Source organism: Penicillium subrubescens (assembly GCF_028828155.1).
Source record: "Penicillium subrubescens strain IBT 31985 chromosome Unknown utg000002l_segment0_segment0, whole genome shotgun sequence".
NCBI lineage: Eukaryota > Fungi > Ascomycota > Eurotiomycetes > Eurotiales > Aspergillaceae > Penicillium > Penicillium subrubescens.
Window position 1 is genome coordinate 3,157,225 of NW_026643152.1, and position 16,151 is coordinate 3,173,375.

Consider the following 16,151-nt stretch of genomic DNA (forward strand, 5'->3'; position numbering starts at 1 on the left):
CTCGCAAGCTAATTCCGAAAGCCCGTCCTTCCCGAGCTTCAGAAGGCCCTGATCAAAATGGGTATCCCAGGAAGCCGTTTCGCGGACCAGGCCAGCGCCCTGGATGACGAATATGCCCTTGTTCTGGACTCAGAACAGCACGTCCACCATTATCCAGGACCTGAAGGAGAAGTAGACTTCGAGTCTGCCGACAACTGGCTGGACCTCCAAATTGTCCAGTGGCGGGAACAACGCCCAACTCTGGTTCTTAAGATGGGCCCTGCATCTTCGGATGCTCAATTCACAGACCATCTGGACCAGTCGACCGATACCCTACAGTTTGTTTTCAAACTGCCGGCCGAGTACCCAGGAGGCCGTGTGGGGTTGCTCCACAACATTCGGGACCTGCTCGACAGTCAAAACCCTTTTGGCATTGTGGAACACATGTCGGGCAGAGGGAGACAAGCAGTGTCCTCGGAGTTCTGGGGACTAAGAGTTGGATCCGTCAGAACGAGAAAGACCAACGGTGGACTAACGCCCCGAAGGCCTTCGGCTGCAAAGCTGGCTGTGCACAGCTCTCGTCCCAGTACTTCTTCAAGTTCCGGGTAAGCACAGGAGAGGCGGCACTCCTGGTGGTCAACAAAAATGCCGACGGGCTCAAGTCTGCCGTGGGTCAGCAACGAGTAAGCAAGATGTCCTGCCTGTATCATATAGGGGTTGAAGCTAACGATTTCACAATTTCACAGCCGCTGCAGCAACAGCTGGCTTTCATGCAGCTGATCACGCTGCCTGTTCGGATTTGGATGTGCATTCAGTACCGCCAGCGCCCGCAATCCCCGGATGTCAGTCAACGGCGCGCACCTCAGGTCAACCAACCTGGTGCCGCAACCATCCGCGACGCATCTTCTCTTAGTACCTATGATGGATCGTCATCAGGTATCTCGGGTGAGCTCAAGAAACTCACCGATGACACGACCCAGCAGGCTGCGCGTGAGACTGCTGGCGTCAAGTTCGATGAGTCGGTCATTGAAAAGCAACCAGGCCCCGACAGTCAGAGCCCGGAGCAGAGTGTGGTCTTGCCCAGTGAAGGGAAGACAGAGGAGAAGAAGGGAATGTCAAAGAAGCCGCTTGACAAGTCCGAGTCGACGGCTGAGAACTTGCCTGTGGGAAAAGCGAGAAAGAAGAAGAAGAAGAACAAACGGCAAAGGCTGAATCTGAAAAAGAGGAAAGCTCTCGCCAAGGCAGCAGAAGGAGTGCACGCAGATGCACAGCCGCAACAACAGCAACCAAACGACGAACAGTCAGCGTTCACAGCGAGCGCCGCAGCTGGTCAATACCTCGTCGTTGGGAATCTCACCCTCCTTGAGGTCGAATTGCGGTCCCCAACATCTGCCACTGCCTCCTTCGGGACTGCGCGTTCACCATCTCTCTCTCGGATTTCCATAAGTTCTCGAAATTTCCATACACCCCCTCTGTCCTTCGCTGGGGAGTCTGTTGAAGAAGATCTTCCAGGTAAGAAGCCTCCGATTGCCTAGTTTTATAGATCCCCATATAGAACGGAAACATGGAATATCAAGCTAACACGTTTGATACTAGCACCATTCGGATCAGACTTGGAGACCACATCTCTGCCCGGGGACTCTCGCGAGCCCAGTCAAGAAGGCAAGTACACTTCCTTTTCTTCCTTTTCTTTTCTCCACAACTCATTTACCATCATTTGTTCTCCCACCCTGACCTGAGTTTTTCGCTAACACTCATCAAGAAATGATCTCCCCGGAGACCATAACTGGCGCTCGCCGAGAGTCTGATGAGCGGCGGTCGGCTGCAGCAGGTAAGAAATAATAACCCATAATCTCCTATCCTCCCTAGTTGATAGATTCTGACATGAGTTTTTAGCGAACCCCGCAAATGCCACCACCCATCCTCCAGAAATTTCCCCGCGTTCAGAGCGCGAATCTCCTATTCCAACTTCCAAGGTCGGGCCGGTAGTTGGGTCACTTTCTGAGCCGCAAGCTGTCAGGGGCAAGTGGAAGAAACGTCAGAAGTGGATTCCGATGAAGCTAAACAGCGGCCAAGACCCGGTGAAGACGGAGGAGGATGGACTGGACGACACAAGTGCAGCAACAGCTCATGTCAAAGCTCGTCAGCAAGTGGTTGCGCCGCAGGACGTGTCTGGTATCACTTACCAGCCCCTGCACCCTCGCGCTGAACCCTCGTCCCGCCCTGCGACTCGTTATCAGTCGCCCATGAAGGGCCAGGAACAACAACGAGCTGGCGACATCACGACCATGGCTGAAGCCCTCCAATCGCTTGATCTTGACAATTCATCCACTGCATCTGCAGGGGTTCCATCAAGCATCTCGGGATCAGTGCCTCCGCGATCTACCAGTCGTCAATCGCTGGTTACCAGTCCGGAGTCAGCTGAATTCCGGCCATCGTCATTTGCTGTCGTGTCCGCAAGCCACCCAAGGAGAAACAAATTCTCGCCGGCTGCCAAATCAACCCTGACGCCCGGGTTACCTCCCAGACCCGTGGTAACAGTTGATCGCCCGACCCGGCGAGGTGCACGCAGAGGTGCACCACCGACCCATGCTCACCCGGCCAAGATGCCCGGTTCCAATGCCACGGTACCAGCTGGGCGCAAACCAGGCGGTGGATTCGTTTCTGGTGCTAACCCAGCCATGACGCCCGGTCCTATGATGTCTGCGGCACCAGCGGGACCCCATGGGGGCTTTGCTCCATCTCCCATTGTAGCACCTAGCTACGGTGCCCACCAACAAAAACCTTCTCAAAGGCACCAGGCGTCCACACCAGCCGGATCGCTCCATGAAGGGAATCCTGCAACAAGCACCGACCTTTATGGGAGCAGTGACCCTCAGACGTCCGGTGGAGGTGCTTACCCAACGCCTCCGACAATGATGGCTCCGGGCCCTGCCAGCGCGCCTGGAAATGATGTGGTATGGAAAAAAAAGAAAAAGAACCGGGAAAATTTTTCTATGACTTGACCTACCACACTTTCCAGTGCGCAATGGAGGGGTGTGAAAAGCAATGCTGCCTATGGGACTCTCAATCCGTCATCTGCCCGTTCTGTGGACCTTACTCGCGCGTCATATACTGCGGGAAGGAACACTTACGGGAAGATGCTCTGGCCCACTGGCTGTACTGCAGACAGGCACCGATGGAACACTACTGTGTTGAGAATTCGGTACCCCCGGACGTCCTAGTCGGTGCCCCCGCAATCCCGTGCAAGAATGGCTGGGATAGCCCCGAGCGTCATCGACAAGCAGTGTGGTTCAGTACGGCCCGTCGCGAAGGTGAATACTTCATCTTTGCCGACTGGGAAGACAGCAGTTCCGCCGGTACGACGCCGGTTTTTGGGGATGGACGGTGCTCAACTCGTGTGAATGTGATCGTGCGCTTTGACGATCCAATTGAGAAGGACCGTTTCCGACGGATCCTTGCAGTGTGTTTGCTGGAATCAGTTGAGGTCCAGCCACTGGTTGCGTACATGTTCCGTTTACTGCGGGACAAGCTCCAATCCACCAACCAGTGGTCGTCTCGACTGGACCTGCAAGTTCGGTACCAGCTCAATTTGGAGCTTGGTGTTTCCCTTGACCCGAACCTGCTGGGCAACCGACACGCTTGCGAGACCGAATGGAACGGTCAGTCACCCCGCAATTGCCGGGACCCAATCTGCGTCGCTGAGCGGCCGCACACTTTTTTGTCAGTGTGACAGGGGTTCAATGGTTCGAAGGCTTGGTCTTCAACGAAGAATGCAATCATTGGATTCTTCGAGCGTCTCGAACCACCCATCCAGACGTCAAGAAGGTGCACGCCCGGACACGTGGAGAGGGATTCGACGTCGTCGAGGAGGAACAACGCCTCTTCCGGCGTGGCGAGGGTTGGGATGGGGCTGGGACAGGTCCCATGGAGATGGAAGGTCCAGAGATGTGCTAAGCTGTCCCTTAGCACAGGTGGTGGCTGCGGTTGGCAGACAAGGGGCCAAAGGAGAAGTGGTGGTGTGGACGGCGTGTGCTGGTGGGATTCGAGGCCAAGGGAAAAAACTAAAAGGTGCGCCTCCCCGACTTGGGCTCCTTTGCCAGAGGAGTTCGAGTCGATGGGAGTGCCCCGGTCTTCCCTCGGATTCCCCAGTATACGGCCGATCCAGTTGATTATCTTTTTCGTGGTGGTAATTGGAGGGTCGGGACTTCCTATCACTAAGTTTGGTGTATCCATACGGGATCCTGGGTCTAGGGGCCAAAATCCTTCTGTGAGCGGCTGTTTCATTTGTTGCAAGCAGGAAGCCCTAGGCCCTGGATCTCGTTGGTTGTTCGAGTACGTGGGGTCGTCTCACCATTGAGCCCAGTGACAATCCCCCGCTGCGCTGTGGCCATTGATGATGACCAGACAAAATTCTTTTTTTAAGAATGCCAATTCTCTTGTTGCAGTCAAAACTAAGCTCAATTCCCTGTAGATGGTAAACTGCAAGTATGATCATTCGGATAGCAAGCTGCCAAGTAGGTAATGAGTATGGCATTAAATAGACCGATTGGATATCAGCCCTAGTCGACATAGTGTTTACTAGATGTGTGAGCTTGCATTAGTTTAGTAAGGAGCTCTTAGAAAGTCGCAAGGCCTCTAGTATGAGCGGCTGCCCGATTCTTTGTATTTAGGGGATCTAATAATGAGTGCAATAGACAGGGGCCTTTTTACTGCGTAATGTACTTCTTCAGGCCGCGCAGTCTCTCCTTGGCAGTCTCCAGAACATCATCGTTCTTGCAGACAGCGAAGCGGAGATAATCCTCGGCAATGTGAGCATTGGCCTCGGTGTAGAACTCCGTCGGCGGGATAGCGGCAACGCCAACCTCGTGGATCAGGAACCAGCAGAGCTTGAAATCACGAGGGCGACTGGCCACATGGGGCGGGAAAGGATAGTCGGCGGGCAGCTTGACAGATGCCATGTTGGCCAGGACAAAGTACCCACCCTCAGGCTCGGAGTACTGAAAGACATGTCAGAAGAGATGGGATAAACAATATACACGGATGAAATGTTCTACATACCGGGATACCGAGCTCATCAAAGACCTCACAGAACAGCTTCATCTTCTGCTGCATCTCATTGCGGCTCTCGTCCCAGAAGCCAACCTTGTCTGCCTGCTCAAAGGCCACAGCAGCGGCTTCTTGGAGGGGAGACACACTGCTGTAGCAAATGCGGGTGTGTGCACCAGCAACGTACTTGATCAGATGCTCCGGTCCGATCAGATAGCCCACACGCCAGCCAGTGGCGTAGAAGGCCTTACCAGCCGAGCCCACAGTGAGGGTGCGTTCATACAGCTCGGGGGACAAGGTGGCAATCCTCGTAAACGGAACATAGAACAGGCGGTCATAAACTTCATCAGAAAGGATAATCAGGTTGTGCTTGACACAGAGGTCACCGATACGCTGGAGCTCTTCCTTGGAGAAGACCTTGCCAAGGGGGTTGTGGCTATTCAGATAGTCAGTATCATCAAATATATGGGATGAATTGGGTGCTTTGACTCACGGAGAGTTCAAGACCTACAATCGAGTGTTAGCTTCAGGTGTCTAATAATCCAACTACGCCAGGGGTACTTACAATCATTTTAGTCTTGGAGTTGATCGCATTCTCGAGCTCCTCGAAATCGACAGTCCACTCTGATGCAGGGGAGGTTCTGGTTGCGCCATCCTTGGGCGGGTGCAGGGGCACATAGCGGATGGTGCCACCAGGCATCTCGATATTGCTGATATACCTGTTTGAATGGGTCAGCAACTAGACTAGAATTGAGCTGGTCCTTGGTACAGGGTGAATCTTACTGGTCGAAGAAGGGCTCGAAAATAATGACCTCATCACCGGGCTCAATGAAGCCCATGAAGGCACTGAGCATACCTTCAAACCCACGCAGTCAGTCCTGTTTTTCCCACACACTCATTCTGAACCACTCACCCTCATTTGCGCCAGTGGTGACTGTGACCTCGGTCTCGGGATCCAAGGTTCGGCCGAAGGACTTTGAGTATGCGTCGGCAAGCGCCTTCTTCAGACGAGGACGACCCTGAGATAGGATGAGCTAAAGGCCTAACACAACCCTTGTATATTCAACACCTGCGTACCTTTGTCGGGGAGTATTGGTTGCATTCCACGCGGTCAAGGGCCTCCTTTGCAGCGTCAATTGCGAACTTGGGAGGGTTGTAGCCACTGCGCAAAGAGTGAGATGGGTGAGCAGTTGTCTAATACACGCAATATCACTCATCATAGAGCTCAATGATGACTCACAAGAATCCTTGGCCCATGTTCACAATCGGCTGCACGGGCGAAGCCGCAGCAGCTTCGTTGACAATTGACCTAATCCCCTCTATCAGAAACCCTTCCTAGCAAATTCATCGGGATGGCTAGATTATGCGCCATACCAGACATCCTGTCGTTGACCGGCGACTCTTTTTGCCGGCCGAAAAGGGTCGGGCCGCGCAGCTGTTGCGGACATTGCTCTTGCGCCGAGACCGTGGAGGCGGGGTAGGACCGAGGGAACAAGGGGCGCGGGTAGTCTGGGAGCAAAGGGCTTGGATCGTATGAGCGTGGCGAGACTAAACGGGCGACCGACAACCATGAGGGAAGAAGTGTGGAGGGACAATGAGGAAGAATTGCGGAGTCAAAGTGTCATCCAGGACTCGCGAATGGCGTGCTTACGAGGGGCAGATCATTAGAGTAACATTCTCCATCGATACAACAGTAATTGTTGCATAGTTGTATAGCCCCGGATAAGGTTGGTACTACCAATTAGAAGCTTCTCAAAATTCACAGCTGTCAATACCAGACGAGTCTCCTCTTTTTCATTCCATTTACACACTCTAGCTCTGCTTGTAAAATCGAATTCAACCATGCTTGACAAGGCACCAAGGCCACAAAGTCGGCGCTTTCTCCGAGATCAGATGACTAAGCAGCCATCGCGGTCGACGCGTCTCCGCAATCAAGCAGCTGCGTCTACGTGATGGTTGATTTGGCAGTCGACAACTCTTTATCACCGCATCAAATCACAATGGTGCTCTGCCCAATCTGTGAGAAGTCTGTTCCACAGCTCAAAATCAACGATCATATCGATTCGGGCTGTCAAAGCTTCGTGGAAGAGCCGTCTTCTTCCCCGAGCGATCAACCGTCATCTCAGAAAGGACCAGTTCCCAGCATCTTCCAGCCACCGTCCGCACGAAAAGCCCAGAGCCAGTTCAGCCAAACCAAAGAATCCCCATCACGCCCGAATATTACAACACCACGACCTCTCAATGGCAAAAGATCCTTCACCCAAGACTCCCCGCTGTCCCAAGAACACAATGGCGTGAAACAACCGAACGAGGAAGCAGTGGAACCGCAGGCTAAGCGGACAAAGGTCAATGCATTCCAAAGGGCCGCCCCATTGGCAGAGCGGATGCGCCCGAAGACTCTAGATGAAGTGTGTGGTCAGGAGCTCGTCGGCGAGAATGGTGTTCTCCGAGGTCTCATCGAACAAGACCGGGTACCAAGTATGATTCTATGGGGAAGTGCTGGAACAGGCAAGACGACAATTGCCCGCGTGGTAGCATCGATGGTTGGAAGCCGATTCGTGGAAATCAACAGTACAAGCTCCGGTGTTGCTGAGTGCAAGAAAATATTCGCTGAGGCCCGCAGTGAACTCGGTCTCACTGGAAGAAAGACGATTATCTTCTGCGATGAAATCCATCGGTTCTCCAAATCGCAACAGGATGTGTTTCTGGGGCCCGTGGAAAGTGGCCAGGTCACGTTGATTGGTGCAACCACGGAGAATCCATCATTCAAGGTCCAGAATGCGCTGCTTTCACGGTGCAGGACATTTACGTTGTCCAAACTGACAGACGAGGACATTGTCTCAATCCTCCAGCGAGCACTTAGAGTCGAGGGTCCGAACTATTCTCCTTCAGAATTAGTTGATGATGAGTTGATACAGTATCTGGCTCGATTCGCCGATGGCGATGCTCGAACCTCGCTCAACTTGCTCGAACTTGCCATGGACCTGTCCAAACGACCGAACATTACCACAGAAGATATAAAGCAAGCCTTGACTAAAACCCTTGTTTATGACCGTGCTGGTGATCAACACTATGACACAATATCAGCATTCCACAAGTCGATTCGAGGTAGTGACCCGGATGCAGCACTATACTACCTTTCTCGCATGATCCAGTCAGGCGAAGATCCTCTGTACATTGCTCGAAGACTGATAGTTGTGGCTTCTGAGGACATTGGTCTGGCCGATAACACCATGTTAACTCTTGCAATTTCCACTCACTCCGCCGTGGAGAAGATTGGCCTGCCCGAGGCCCGCATTAACTTGGCCCATGCAACGGTGGCAATGGCCCTGTCGAAGAAGAGCACAAGGGCATACCGTGGACTGAACAACGCCTTTGCTGCATTGAATGAACCAGGGGTTGCAGGACTCCCTATTCCCATTCATTTGCGAAACGCTCCCACGAAGCTGATGAAAGAGCTCGGCTATGGCAAGGAGTACAAGTACAACCCGAACTATGTCGATGGTGAAGTGCAGCAAGACTACCTCCCGGAGAAGATAATGGGACGCACATTTCTGGAAGAACTGGACCTTGGGACGAAACGAGACCCCGAGTTGGGCCACACAAGTCACTCAAAAATCTTTTTTTAACCAGTTTGACTATCTTCCAACTTTTCAAAATACACTCGAAAACGCTGCCTTTGGAGACAGGAAAATGAAAATGCACAACACTGCCAGACGAGCTACCATTGCTGTAGTTCGCTACCAGGCTTGTATGCGCAGGCGTGGGAAACAGTACTTGCCCTTTTCGAGCAGCGGTTTTCTCGGGGCGACATCATCCCCAGTTACCTAAGCGGGAAAGTAGGGCTGCTCCAACGCCTTCCTTTCTACACCTCCAGACCAGTTTCATTTACACCCAACTTCAGTTCGTCACCACTGTTCTTTATTCTACTACACATTTATCCATCAACTTATCCATACACGAGCAACGCATCTGCGGACTCAGAACACGATGTATCCTGGCCAGTTGCCCGGTCTCAAGCGTGAGGAGTCTGTGAGACTCCATGTCAACGAAAGACGACTACCGACTCCTGTCAATCACTTGAACACTCTTCGACCTCAACCTCCGGGCCCTCCCAGTGCTCGGGCTTTGCCCTTCACGATGTATCGCTCAGAAGTTTCGTCGGGGAGATTATCACTATCAGCCACTCACGGTTATTTGGACTATATCCAGTCTCCGGTCTCTGAGCCCTCCACTTCATGGGCTCTTCCCACGGGAGTTCAACGCCTGCTGGGCTCTACTGGGTCGATGTCGATGTCTGTATCTGTATCTGCACCTCATCACAGCTTGAACTCCAGTCAGCCTTTTGTTTCGGGGTCATCTGCTTTGTGGGCTACCGTGGTACCCTTCACCCATGGTTCTGCCGCCCCGGTTCCTCAACCAACGCAGGGTAATCACTCGCACTCTGCTCAGCCTTTGGGCTGGGGGGTTTCTGCATCGCGGGCCTCAGACGTTTCCCACTCGCAGGGCTCTTCAGTGCCTATACCTCAACGCGTATTTGACTATTACCATCACACTTTTCCACAACGCAGCCTCATGTCCCAGGCCCGGCGAGCTGTCAAACGAAAAGCGCAGAAGCTCTCTTCCCCGGCAAACATCTCTCATTTTCAAAACACGTTTCGAAGCTCTTCTATCGCAAGTGGTTATGCCTCGAGCCTTCACGACGGTGGTTCGGATGAACACTCCTCATCACTCGTTGGCCGAACAACTTCCGACACAGCAACCTTCACCACGGGCTCACCATCTCCGGAGGGAGAGCTGAAAATCATCATGGAAGACCCTCAGAACGGACACCTACACCGTGAAAAGAGAATCCGGACTCAAGAGGAGCTTGACGACCAGAAAGAAGGCATGCGAGTCTTGAAGGACAACGGCGGAGCCTGTCAGGCATGCTACAAGAGTAAGAAACGATGTGGACCCGGTGATCCTTGTCCCCCTTGTGCTGCACGCAATCGCGAGTGCATTAGATCCGATCGAAACGATGGTGAGACTGTGTCTGCTGGTGGCCAGCCTACATCCGCGTCCGCTCCCGCGCAACCTCTATCTACATCTTCACAATTTGTCTCGACGTCTTCTCAATCTTCCTCTTCACATACTGAACCTGTCTCTGCCCCCACCCCCCTCCCTCTCCTCACATTGGTTTCGAGAATCTAACCTCCGTACAGAGCTCTCTGATCGATCGTCCCAGTCGTCCCGAGGACATACCGACGGAGATGACCTCGAATGAAGACCCACCGGCCTTGGGCTGCGACCTGCTTGAGGATTACTTGGACCCATTCTTAATTGATCCCTGGCAGGATGGTATGAATTGTATCGACAGCGCCTACGACAATGTCAGCTATCATTGGGTTGGCACAGGTGCCAATGGCCATCTCACAATTTAGATGGGTGGTTTCTACGTTCTTTCCTGTGTACAGGTCCCTTGTGAGCAACACCACGTCTGCCTCCTTGTCGGTGCCGGATTCAATGCCTATATTATGTTTGTCGACCAAGCCTGTTGAATATTTTCTTGCCTGGGAACAGGCGCACGAGATGTTTATTATTATCACAAACCGCGCCTTTTGTTTACTTTCGCTTGAGGTTGGGTAGATACTCATTGCTCTGTTTTTTCCTGTCCTTTCCTGTCCATGTTATTAGCTAAATACCCCCCGGCGCACATTGCTCTCTGAAATGGAATGACTTCGATATGAACTTTGAGTAATCATGCCAAGTTTAAGAGAATTGCTAAAACGACACCCCAAAATTGCTAATTCGACACTCCCATTACCGAAACAGGCTAAGTGCTGTAAAGCCCTTACCATCTTCTACAGTAATTCCCTGTGACGATTGTAAGATTCTGCCATGTCGATTTATGTACATTTATGTACCCTTTACAGAACCCTGGAGTACTCTACTAGCCACGTTTTACTCTCTATTCTAAACGGCCTTCCCACGCTGATCCAGAAGAGGAAATATATGCTAATTGTTTTTTATTTGAGAAACCGATAAATAACTTGTTGCCTTCGCCTATAGACTGAATGATGATTTAAATGATAGTTTCAATGATAGGTTTAATATGATTTTAGTTGACGATTAAATCAGCGATTAACTTAACGATTACGTAGAAGGGATATCCTCGAGGTCTAAGTTATACCAATCAAAAGTATGAATGAATCCAAGGGCTATAGCGATGGTAAGGAAGGAGGAATCACATACGGAGTATCACAATATAAGCAGGGTAGTAAGTAGGAATCTAGAAGTTTGAAACCCCGACAAATTTTCAAAATCATCCTTGGAGTCAGGATTTGAACGATAAACCAAAAAAGGATATCTGTGCTAGCTATTAAGAAAGATGATTCGAAAGATGATTCGAAAGATGATTCGAAAGATGATTCGAAAGATGATTCGAAAGACATTAAGATTTCTAAATAACGTTGTTACTCCACAGCCCGCAACATCCCAAACGTGTGGCTGATTTCCTCCCGCGTCGGCGCGTCTCAAGAATCCTCTTCTCTTTCTCCACCGCCAACCACCACAGCCTCAGTCCAACCTCCATACCACAACGGGCCACGAGCCCCAATCCCCTCCAGCCAACATCAATTGACATTTTCAACCAAAACACCCAATCTAATCTTCCTCGACTCCCACATTTGTATACTCGCACGAGTCGACCGCCATGGCCTCCGGCCAACCGTTCGCGTCGCGCTCCTACGCGGGCACCAAGATGCCAGACCGCTCTGTCAACACAAACGCTATGCCCTTCAGCGCCTCATCTTTCTCGAGGCATCGCGGTATGGGCAACCCGGGTCCTGGAGACTTCGGTGGCCCCGAGGGCCCTAAGCAAACGCAGCAGCCTCCATCCGCACCTGCAGCGACGCAGTCCCATGGGCCGGGACAGGATGCGAACCCGCTGAGTCGGTTGACTGAAGAGCAAAGAGAGGAGATTAATGAAGCTGTAAGGATCGCATCCCACGAATGCTGCCTTGTCTCTGCGTCTGCACTCGCTCCTCCGAGAGCAACGTGCAGTGCCCAGCGAACCTCCCCAACCACCGAAACAAAAAGAAAAACAAAATCACTAACCATATACACACCTCCTCCAGTTCACCCTCTTCGACCTCGACCGCGACCGCCACCTAGACTACCACGAACTCCGCGTCGCCTTCCGCGCCCTAGGCTTCACCCTAACAAAACAAGAGCTCATCTCCCTCCTCACAACCTACGGCGTACCCCGCCCCCAAGTCCAACAACAACAGCAACAATCCTCCTCCTCCGCCCTCCAACAAAACTCCAAACAAACAGGCTCAAACCCCCAACACCCCTCCAACCTCCTCATGCCTCTATCCTCCTTCCAAGCCGTCACGGCCCTGAAGATTCTGGAGCGAGACCCGCGTGATGAGATCCTCCGCGCGTTCGAGTTGTTCGATGAGGGCGGGAAGGGTTTCATCGATTTGGAGGATTTAAGGCGCGTGGCGAGGGAGTTGGGCGAGACGGGGCTTGAGGAGGAGGAGTTGAGGGCTATGATTGAGGAGTTTGATCTGGAGGGTGTTGGGGGTGTTACGAGGGAGGCTTTTGTGGGAATTTGTTGGCAGTGAGAGAGAGTATGGACCGTGGTGCTATCTACTGTGGGAAGAAAGGGGGAAGGGTTGTGCCTTGCATGAGGGGGTTTTTGGTGTTGGGTTTATATCTATTTTTGTTTTGGGTCTTTCCCTGCTTTGTCTGTTGTTTTAGTTTGGGTGTTTCTCTCAATTTCATTGAATTTAATGTTCTCAAGACTTTCATGCGGTTTGAATTCCCTTGGACTACAGTATTAGACTACGGACGTACTACAGCAGGTATAATCTTCCAGCTTTGTCAGAGGTAAATTCATAGCCGAAGCGGTGTCCACTCCTCTAAATGCAGATATACCACGAAGAGAACAAAAAGAGAGAGAAGAAAACAAAGTAGACATTCACAAGAAGGTTAGAAGAGTTCTGATACCCAATATCCCGAGTGTGACCGAATCTTATACACAAATAAAGTCCAATATTGACGCCAAAAAGGGAGAAGACCAAAATATCCCAGCCAATTTAGAACCCAAAGAAAATGACCTGTAACCCGGCCAGCACGCAATGCATAAAAGGAGAGAAACCTACCCTCGTATAAACCAATCGAGGGAGGATATGTGAAGGAGAGAAAGGTTCATTATTAAGCGTACCGAGGCGGAGGCGCTTGTGGATATCCACCGTTAGGATATCCAGAATCAGGGTGGCCATACCACTGATTCATGGGCGGACCAGGCGGAGGACCAGGCGGAGGACCATAGGGAGCACCAGGTGGAGGCGGCGCTCCACGAGGAGGTCCCCGACTAAGCCTGCGGCCCTGATAACGGCCCATCACAGGTGCAGAACGGGCATTCTTCGCCATGTTCCTTCTAACTCGGGCCGCACGGCATCGCTGGACGAGAGAAAAGAGCACGGTGAGGACGATGAGACTGCCCACGCCAACAGCAATGCCAATGACGAGGTTTTTGTGATCCTTGATCCAGCCTCCTACGGAGGAACCCTTGCACTGGCCGCCATAGCAGCGACCGCCAGAGTCACAGGGTGTACCGTCCATGAAGTTCTGGTACGTGTCAAAGCAGGTGTTGGGGGGATACCCCTGGAGTCGCTCGGCCGTGCCGCAAACCAGGCGGCAAGATGGATTCATCGTCATCTCACTCGAACAGGCCCAGGTATCGTTGGTACTGAGGAGGGAGCCCATGACACTACGGCATTGATAGTCGCGACTCGTGCATTGCCCGCTGGCACAGGTGAGACCACTACCGCAAGAGGAGCCATCATCTTTGTATGTGTCGCTGGGGCAGGAACTCGAGTTTCCGGAGCAGGTCTCGGCAATGTCGCAGGCGTTTGTGCTCGCGCGGCAGACCGTGTTGGCGGGTGTAAATTGGCAGCTGGTGCAGCAGCTGTCGTTGGAGTCATCGCAGACGGCGTTGTTCTTGAACTTGCATGTCTTTGCGTCGCAGCAGGCATTGCTAGCACAGTTTTCCTCGCCGCCGCAGTCACAGTCTTCGCCAGTTTCGACGATGCCGTTGCCGCACTTGCTGCCGATGATAGTCGTGACTCCGCGGTTGTCGGAGAGACAGGTTGACTTGATACTATTGCGACCAATGGCGGAGCAGATGTTGCCGATTGTGCATTGAGAGAAGGTTGTCATGCTCGGGTCTGCGTACGGATTCATGATGTACTTGGCATTCGCATTACAAGTAGTCGATGTTAGTGGGCAACACTGGGAAGAGACTTCTAGATGGTCAGAGCATGCCGACGTATCACAATCATGGACTGCTCCGAATGTGTGTCCGGTCTCGTGAGCGAAGATCTGCCATGCAGAGCCTTGGTTGCCGACCACGACATTCGCGCCCGACACCGAGTTACCATCACTCGAGGTGACAACGTCGGAGTTGCACAGAGCACCCATCCAGGAAACGCCGACCTCCTGGCCAGTAGGGCAGCCGGTCATCAGGGTCCAGTAGGCGTTGCTGTCCGCGTTACTTGCACGCCACTTGGAGAACTCGTTCAGTCGCCAGGTCATATTTCCGCCATCGCAGCCAATATTCCACGGTGCCGCTGCAGTGGCTGTCGTTGGACAAGGTTGGTCGTTCACAGTGAGATTGCGCAACCCGATAGACACATTGAATGAGTCCTCGTACAAGTTCGATGCTGTGTTGACCATGTTGATGACAAAATCCTTTGCCGCATCCTTGGGGGTTGAGTTGGATTTGAAAAAGTCACTCATTTTACAGTCCGTTGCCACACCAATCAGAGCCACCTTTCTGGTCTTGGGGCATCCAGATGTATCGCCAACAGTGCTCCTCAGATTCACGCCGGCCGTATTACCAGATCCCGGCACATCATTGGATTGGCGCTTGCTGAGCCCAAACAACGAATTCAGTGGCATGACTCCCCATTGGCTATCCGGCTGGTCGACACCAAAGGGAAAAATCGAGTTGGTCAAATCAGCGTTATAGTCGAGTTTATTCGCTGAGCAACCCGTGGGATCCTCCAGCGACCGCTTGAGCTCGCTATGGTGTTGAATCATATCGGTGTCTCGGTAGACTACCATGTAGTCGCCCCTTCGGTGCTCGATATCGGTGTCGATGGGGCGCTTTTTGGCCAGGTATGTTGACTGCAGCTCGATGTGGTGCTTATTATGGTCGATACTGAACGCACCCTCAAACAGGGGCTCGGGGCCGTCCTTTCTTACGCTGATCCGAGCCCAACCTGCAGGAGTCCATCGTCCCTGACCCGAGCCGACCAGGGCCCGGCCGCGAAAGACTTTGTGCTCGTGTCTTTGGATGGGTTCGCCTTCCCAGAGTCCATCAGGGCCAATATATTGGACGTAGGCATCGTCGGCGAGGATATCGTGATTCGGCTCGAGCTCCAGCTTGATCCGCTGTCCGTCGCGGTGCAATTCGAAGGTGAGATCAAAGTGTGAGAGGTGGTCTATTTGGTGTGCTTCGGTGCGAATAACAGCATTATCGATCGGGGTGGTCCGGCGAATAGCTTCTGACGCTTGAGATCGCGCTGGGAAGGGGCAGGCAGTCAGTAATCAGTCAAGCGTTGTAGCCGCCGAGAAAGCGGCGGGAGACGAGACACACCTTGAACGAGTGTGAACAGAGCCGACACTGCCCCAATTACGGGCAGTACGCTCTGTGGGAACCTCATTGTCGGGCAATGATGGTTGTAAAAGAGAGAAACTCTCGGAGTGTAAGGAGATAATTATGGTGCGCTTCAGTATCGGTGGGGAGAGATTCCAGGGTTTCCAGGGTCCAGCCAGGCAACGATTCAGGGATCACAAAGGGTCCACCCGGAGATCAACGGAGATTAGGAATCACCAATCAACATAACAGGTCGGGGGATAAGTACTGTAAATAGTCGAATGTAAGTTGTATAATAATAGTTGGTTAGAAAGATGAGGACGATAGAAGGCGATAAAAGAGATCCAGTGAATACCTGACAGCCCCGGCGCCTCCAGTGACGAAGCGGAGTTCTTCCAAGACGCCAAGCACGAAGGATTCCAATGGGACCGACGAGGCTTGGCCTTGGCACTGAAATACTGTGATTAACTGG

General features: G+C 52.4%; 6 protein-coding genes across 6 annotated transcripts; 4 read left to right on the top strand and 2 right to left on the bottom strand.

Annotated features, from left to right (window-relative positions):
* Positions 1-57: 57 nt before the first annotated feature.
* N7473_002524 (uncharacterized protein) lies at positions 58-3,936 on the top strand (the record flags this gene model as incomplete). Its single annotated transcript, XM_057148464.1, has 7 exons — positions 58-474; positions 525-662; positions 726-1,491; positions 1,742-1,810; positions 1,876-2,936; positions 3,002-3,641; positions 3,716-3,936. 7 exons carry the CDS (start codon positions 58-60, stop codon positions 3,934-3,936), a joined length of 3,312 nt encoding a protein of 1,103 aa, XP_057012118.1.
* A 752-nt stretch (positions 3,937-4,688) lies between these two features.
* N7473_002525 (kynurenine--oxoglutarate transaminase) lies at positions 4,689-6,599 on the bottom strand (the record flags this gene model as incomplete). Its single annotated transcript, XM_057148465.1, has 9 exons — positions 4,689-4,979; positions 5,041-5,464; positions 5,522-5,535; positions 5,594-5,747; positions 5,812-5,884; positions 5,942-6,047; positions 6,106-6,190; positions 6,269-6,337; positions 6,403-6,599. The coding sequence occupies 9 exons, from the start codon at positions 6,597-6,599 to the stop codon at positions 4,689-4,691; spliced, it is 1,413 nt and encodes a 470-aa protein (XP_057012119.1).
* A 429-nt stretch (positions 6,600-7,028) lies between these two features.
* Positions 7,029-8,657, top strand: N7473_002526 (ssDNA-dependent ATPase MGS1; the record flags this gene model as incomplete). Its single annotated transcript, XM_057148466.1, has 1 exon — positions 7,029-8,657. The coding sequence occupies one exon, from the start codon at positions 7,029-7,031 to the stop codon at positions 8,655-8,657; it is 1,629 nt and encodes a 542-aa protein (XP_057012120.1).
* Positions 8,658-9,018: 361 nt separating this feature from the next.
* N7473_002527 (uncharacterized protein) lies at positions 9,019-10,451 on the top strand (the record flags this gene model as incomplete). The annotated part of the gene is made up of 2 exons (XM_057148467.1): positions 9,019-10,170; positions 10,233-10,451. 2 exons carry the CDS (start codon positions 9,019-9,021, stop codon positions 10,449-10,451), a joined length of 1,371 nt encoding a protein of 456 aa, XP_057012121.1.
* A 1,271-nt stretch (positions 10,452-11,722) lies between these two features.
* Positions 11,723-12,638, top strand: cdc31 (putative cell division control protein Cdc31; the record flags this gene model as incomplete). The annotated part of the gene is made up of 2 exons (XM_057148468.1): positions 11,723-12,001; positions 12,147-12,638. The coding sequence occupies 2 exons, from the start codon at positions 11,723-11,725 to the stop codon at positions 12,636-12,638; spliced, it is 771 nt and encodes a 256-aa protein (XP_057012122.1).
* Positions 12,639-13,230: 592 nt separating this feature from the next.
* Positions 13,231-15,746, bottom strand: admB (uncharacterized protein; the record flags this gene model as incomplete). The annotated part of the gene is made up of 2 exons (XM_057148469.1): positions 13,231-15,605; positions 15,680-15,746. 2 exons carry the CDS (start codon positions 15,744-15,746, stop codon positions 13,231-13,233), a joined length of 2,442 nt encoding a protein of 813 aa, XP_057012123.1.
* Positions 15,747-16,151: the final 405 nt, after the last annotated feature.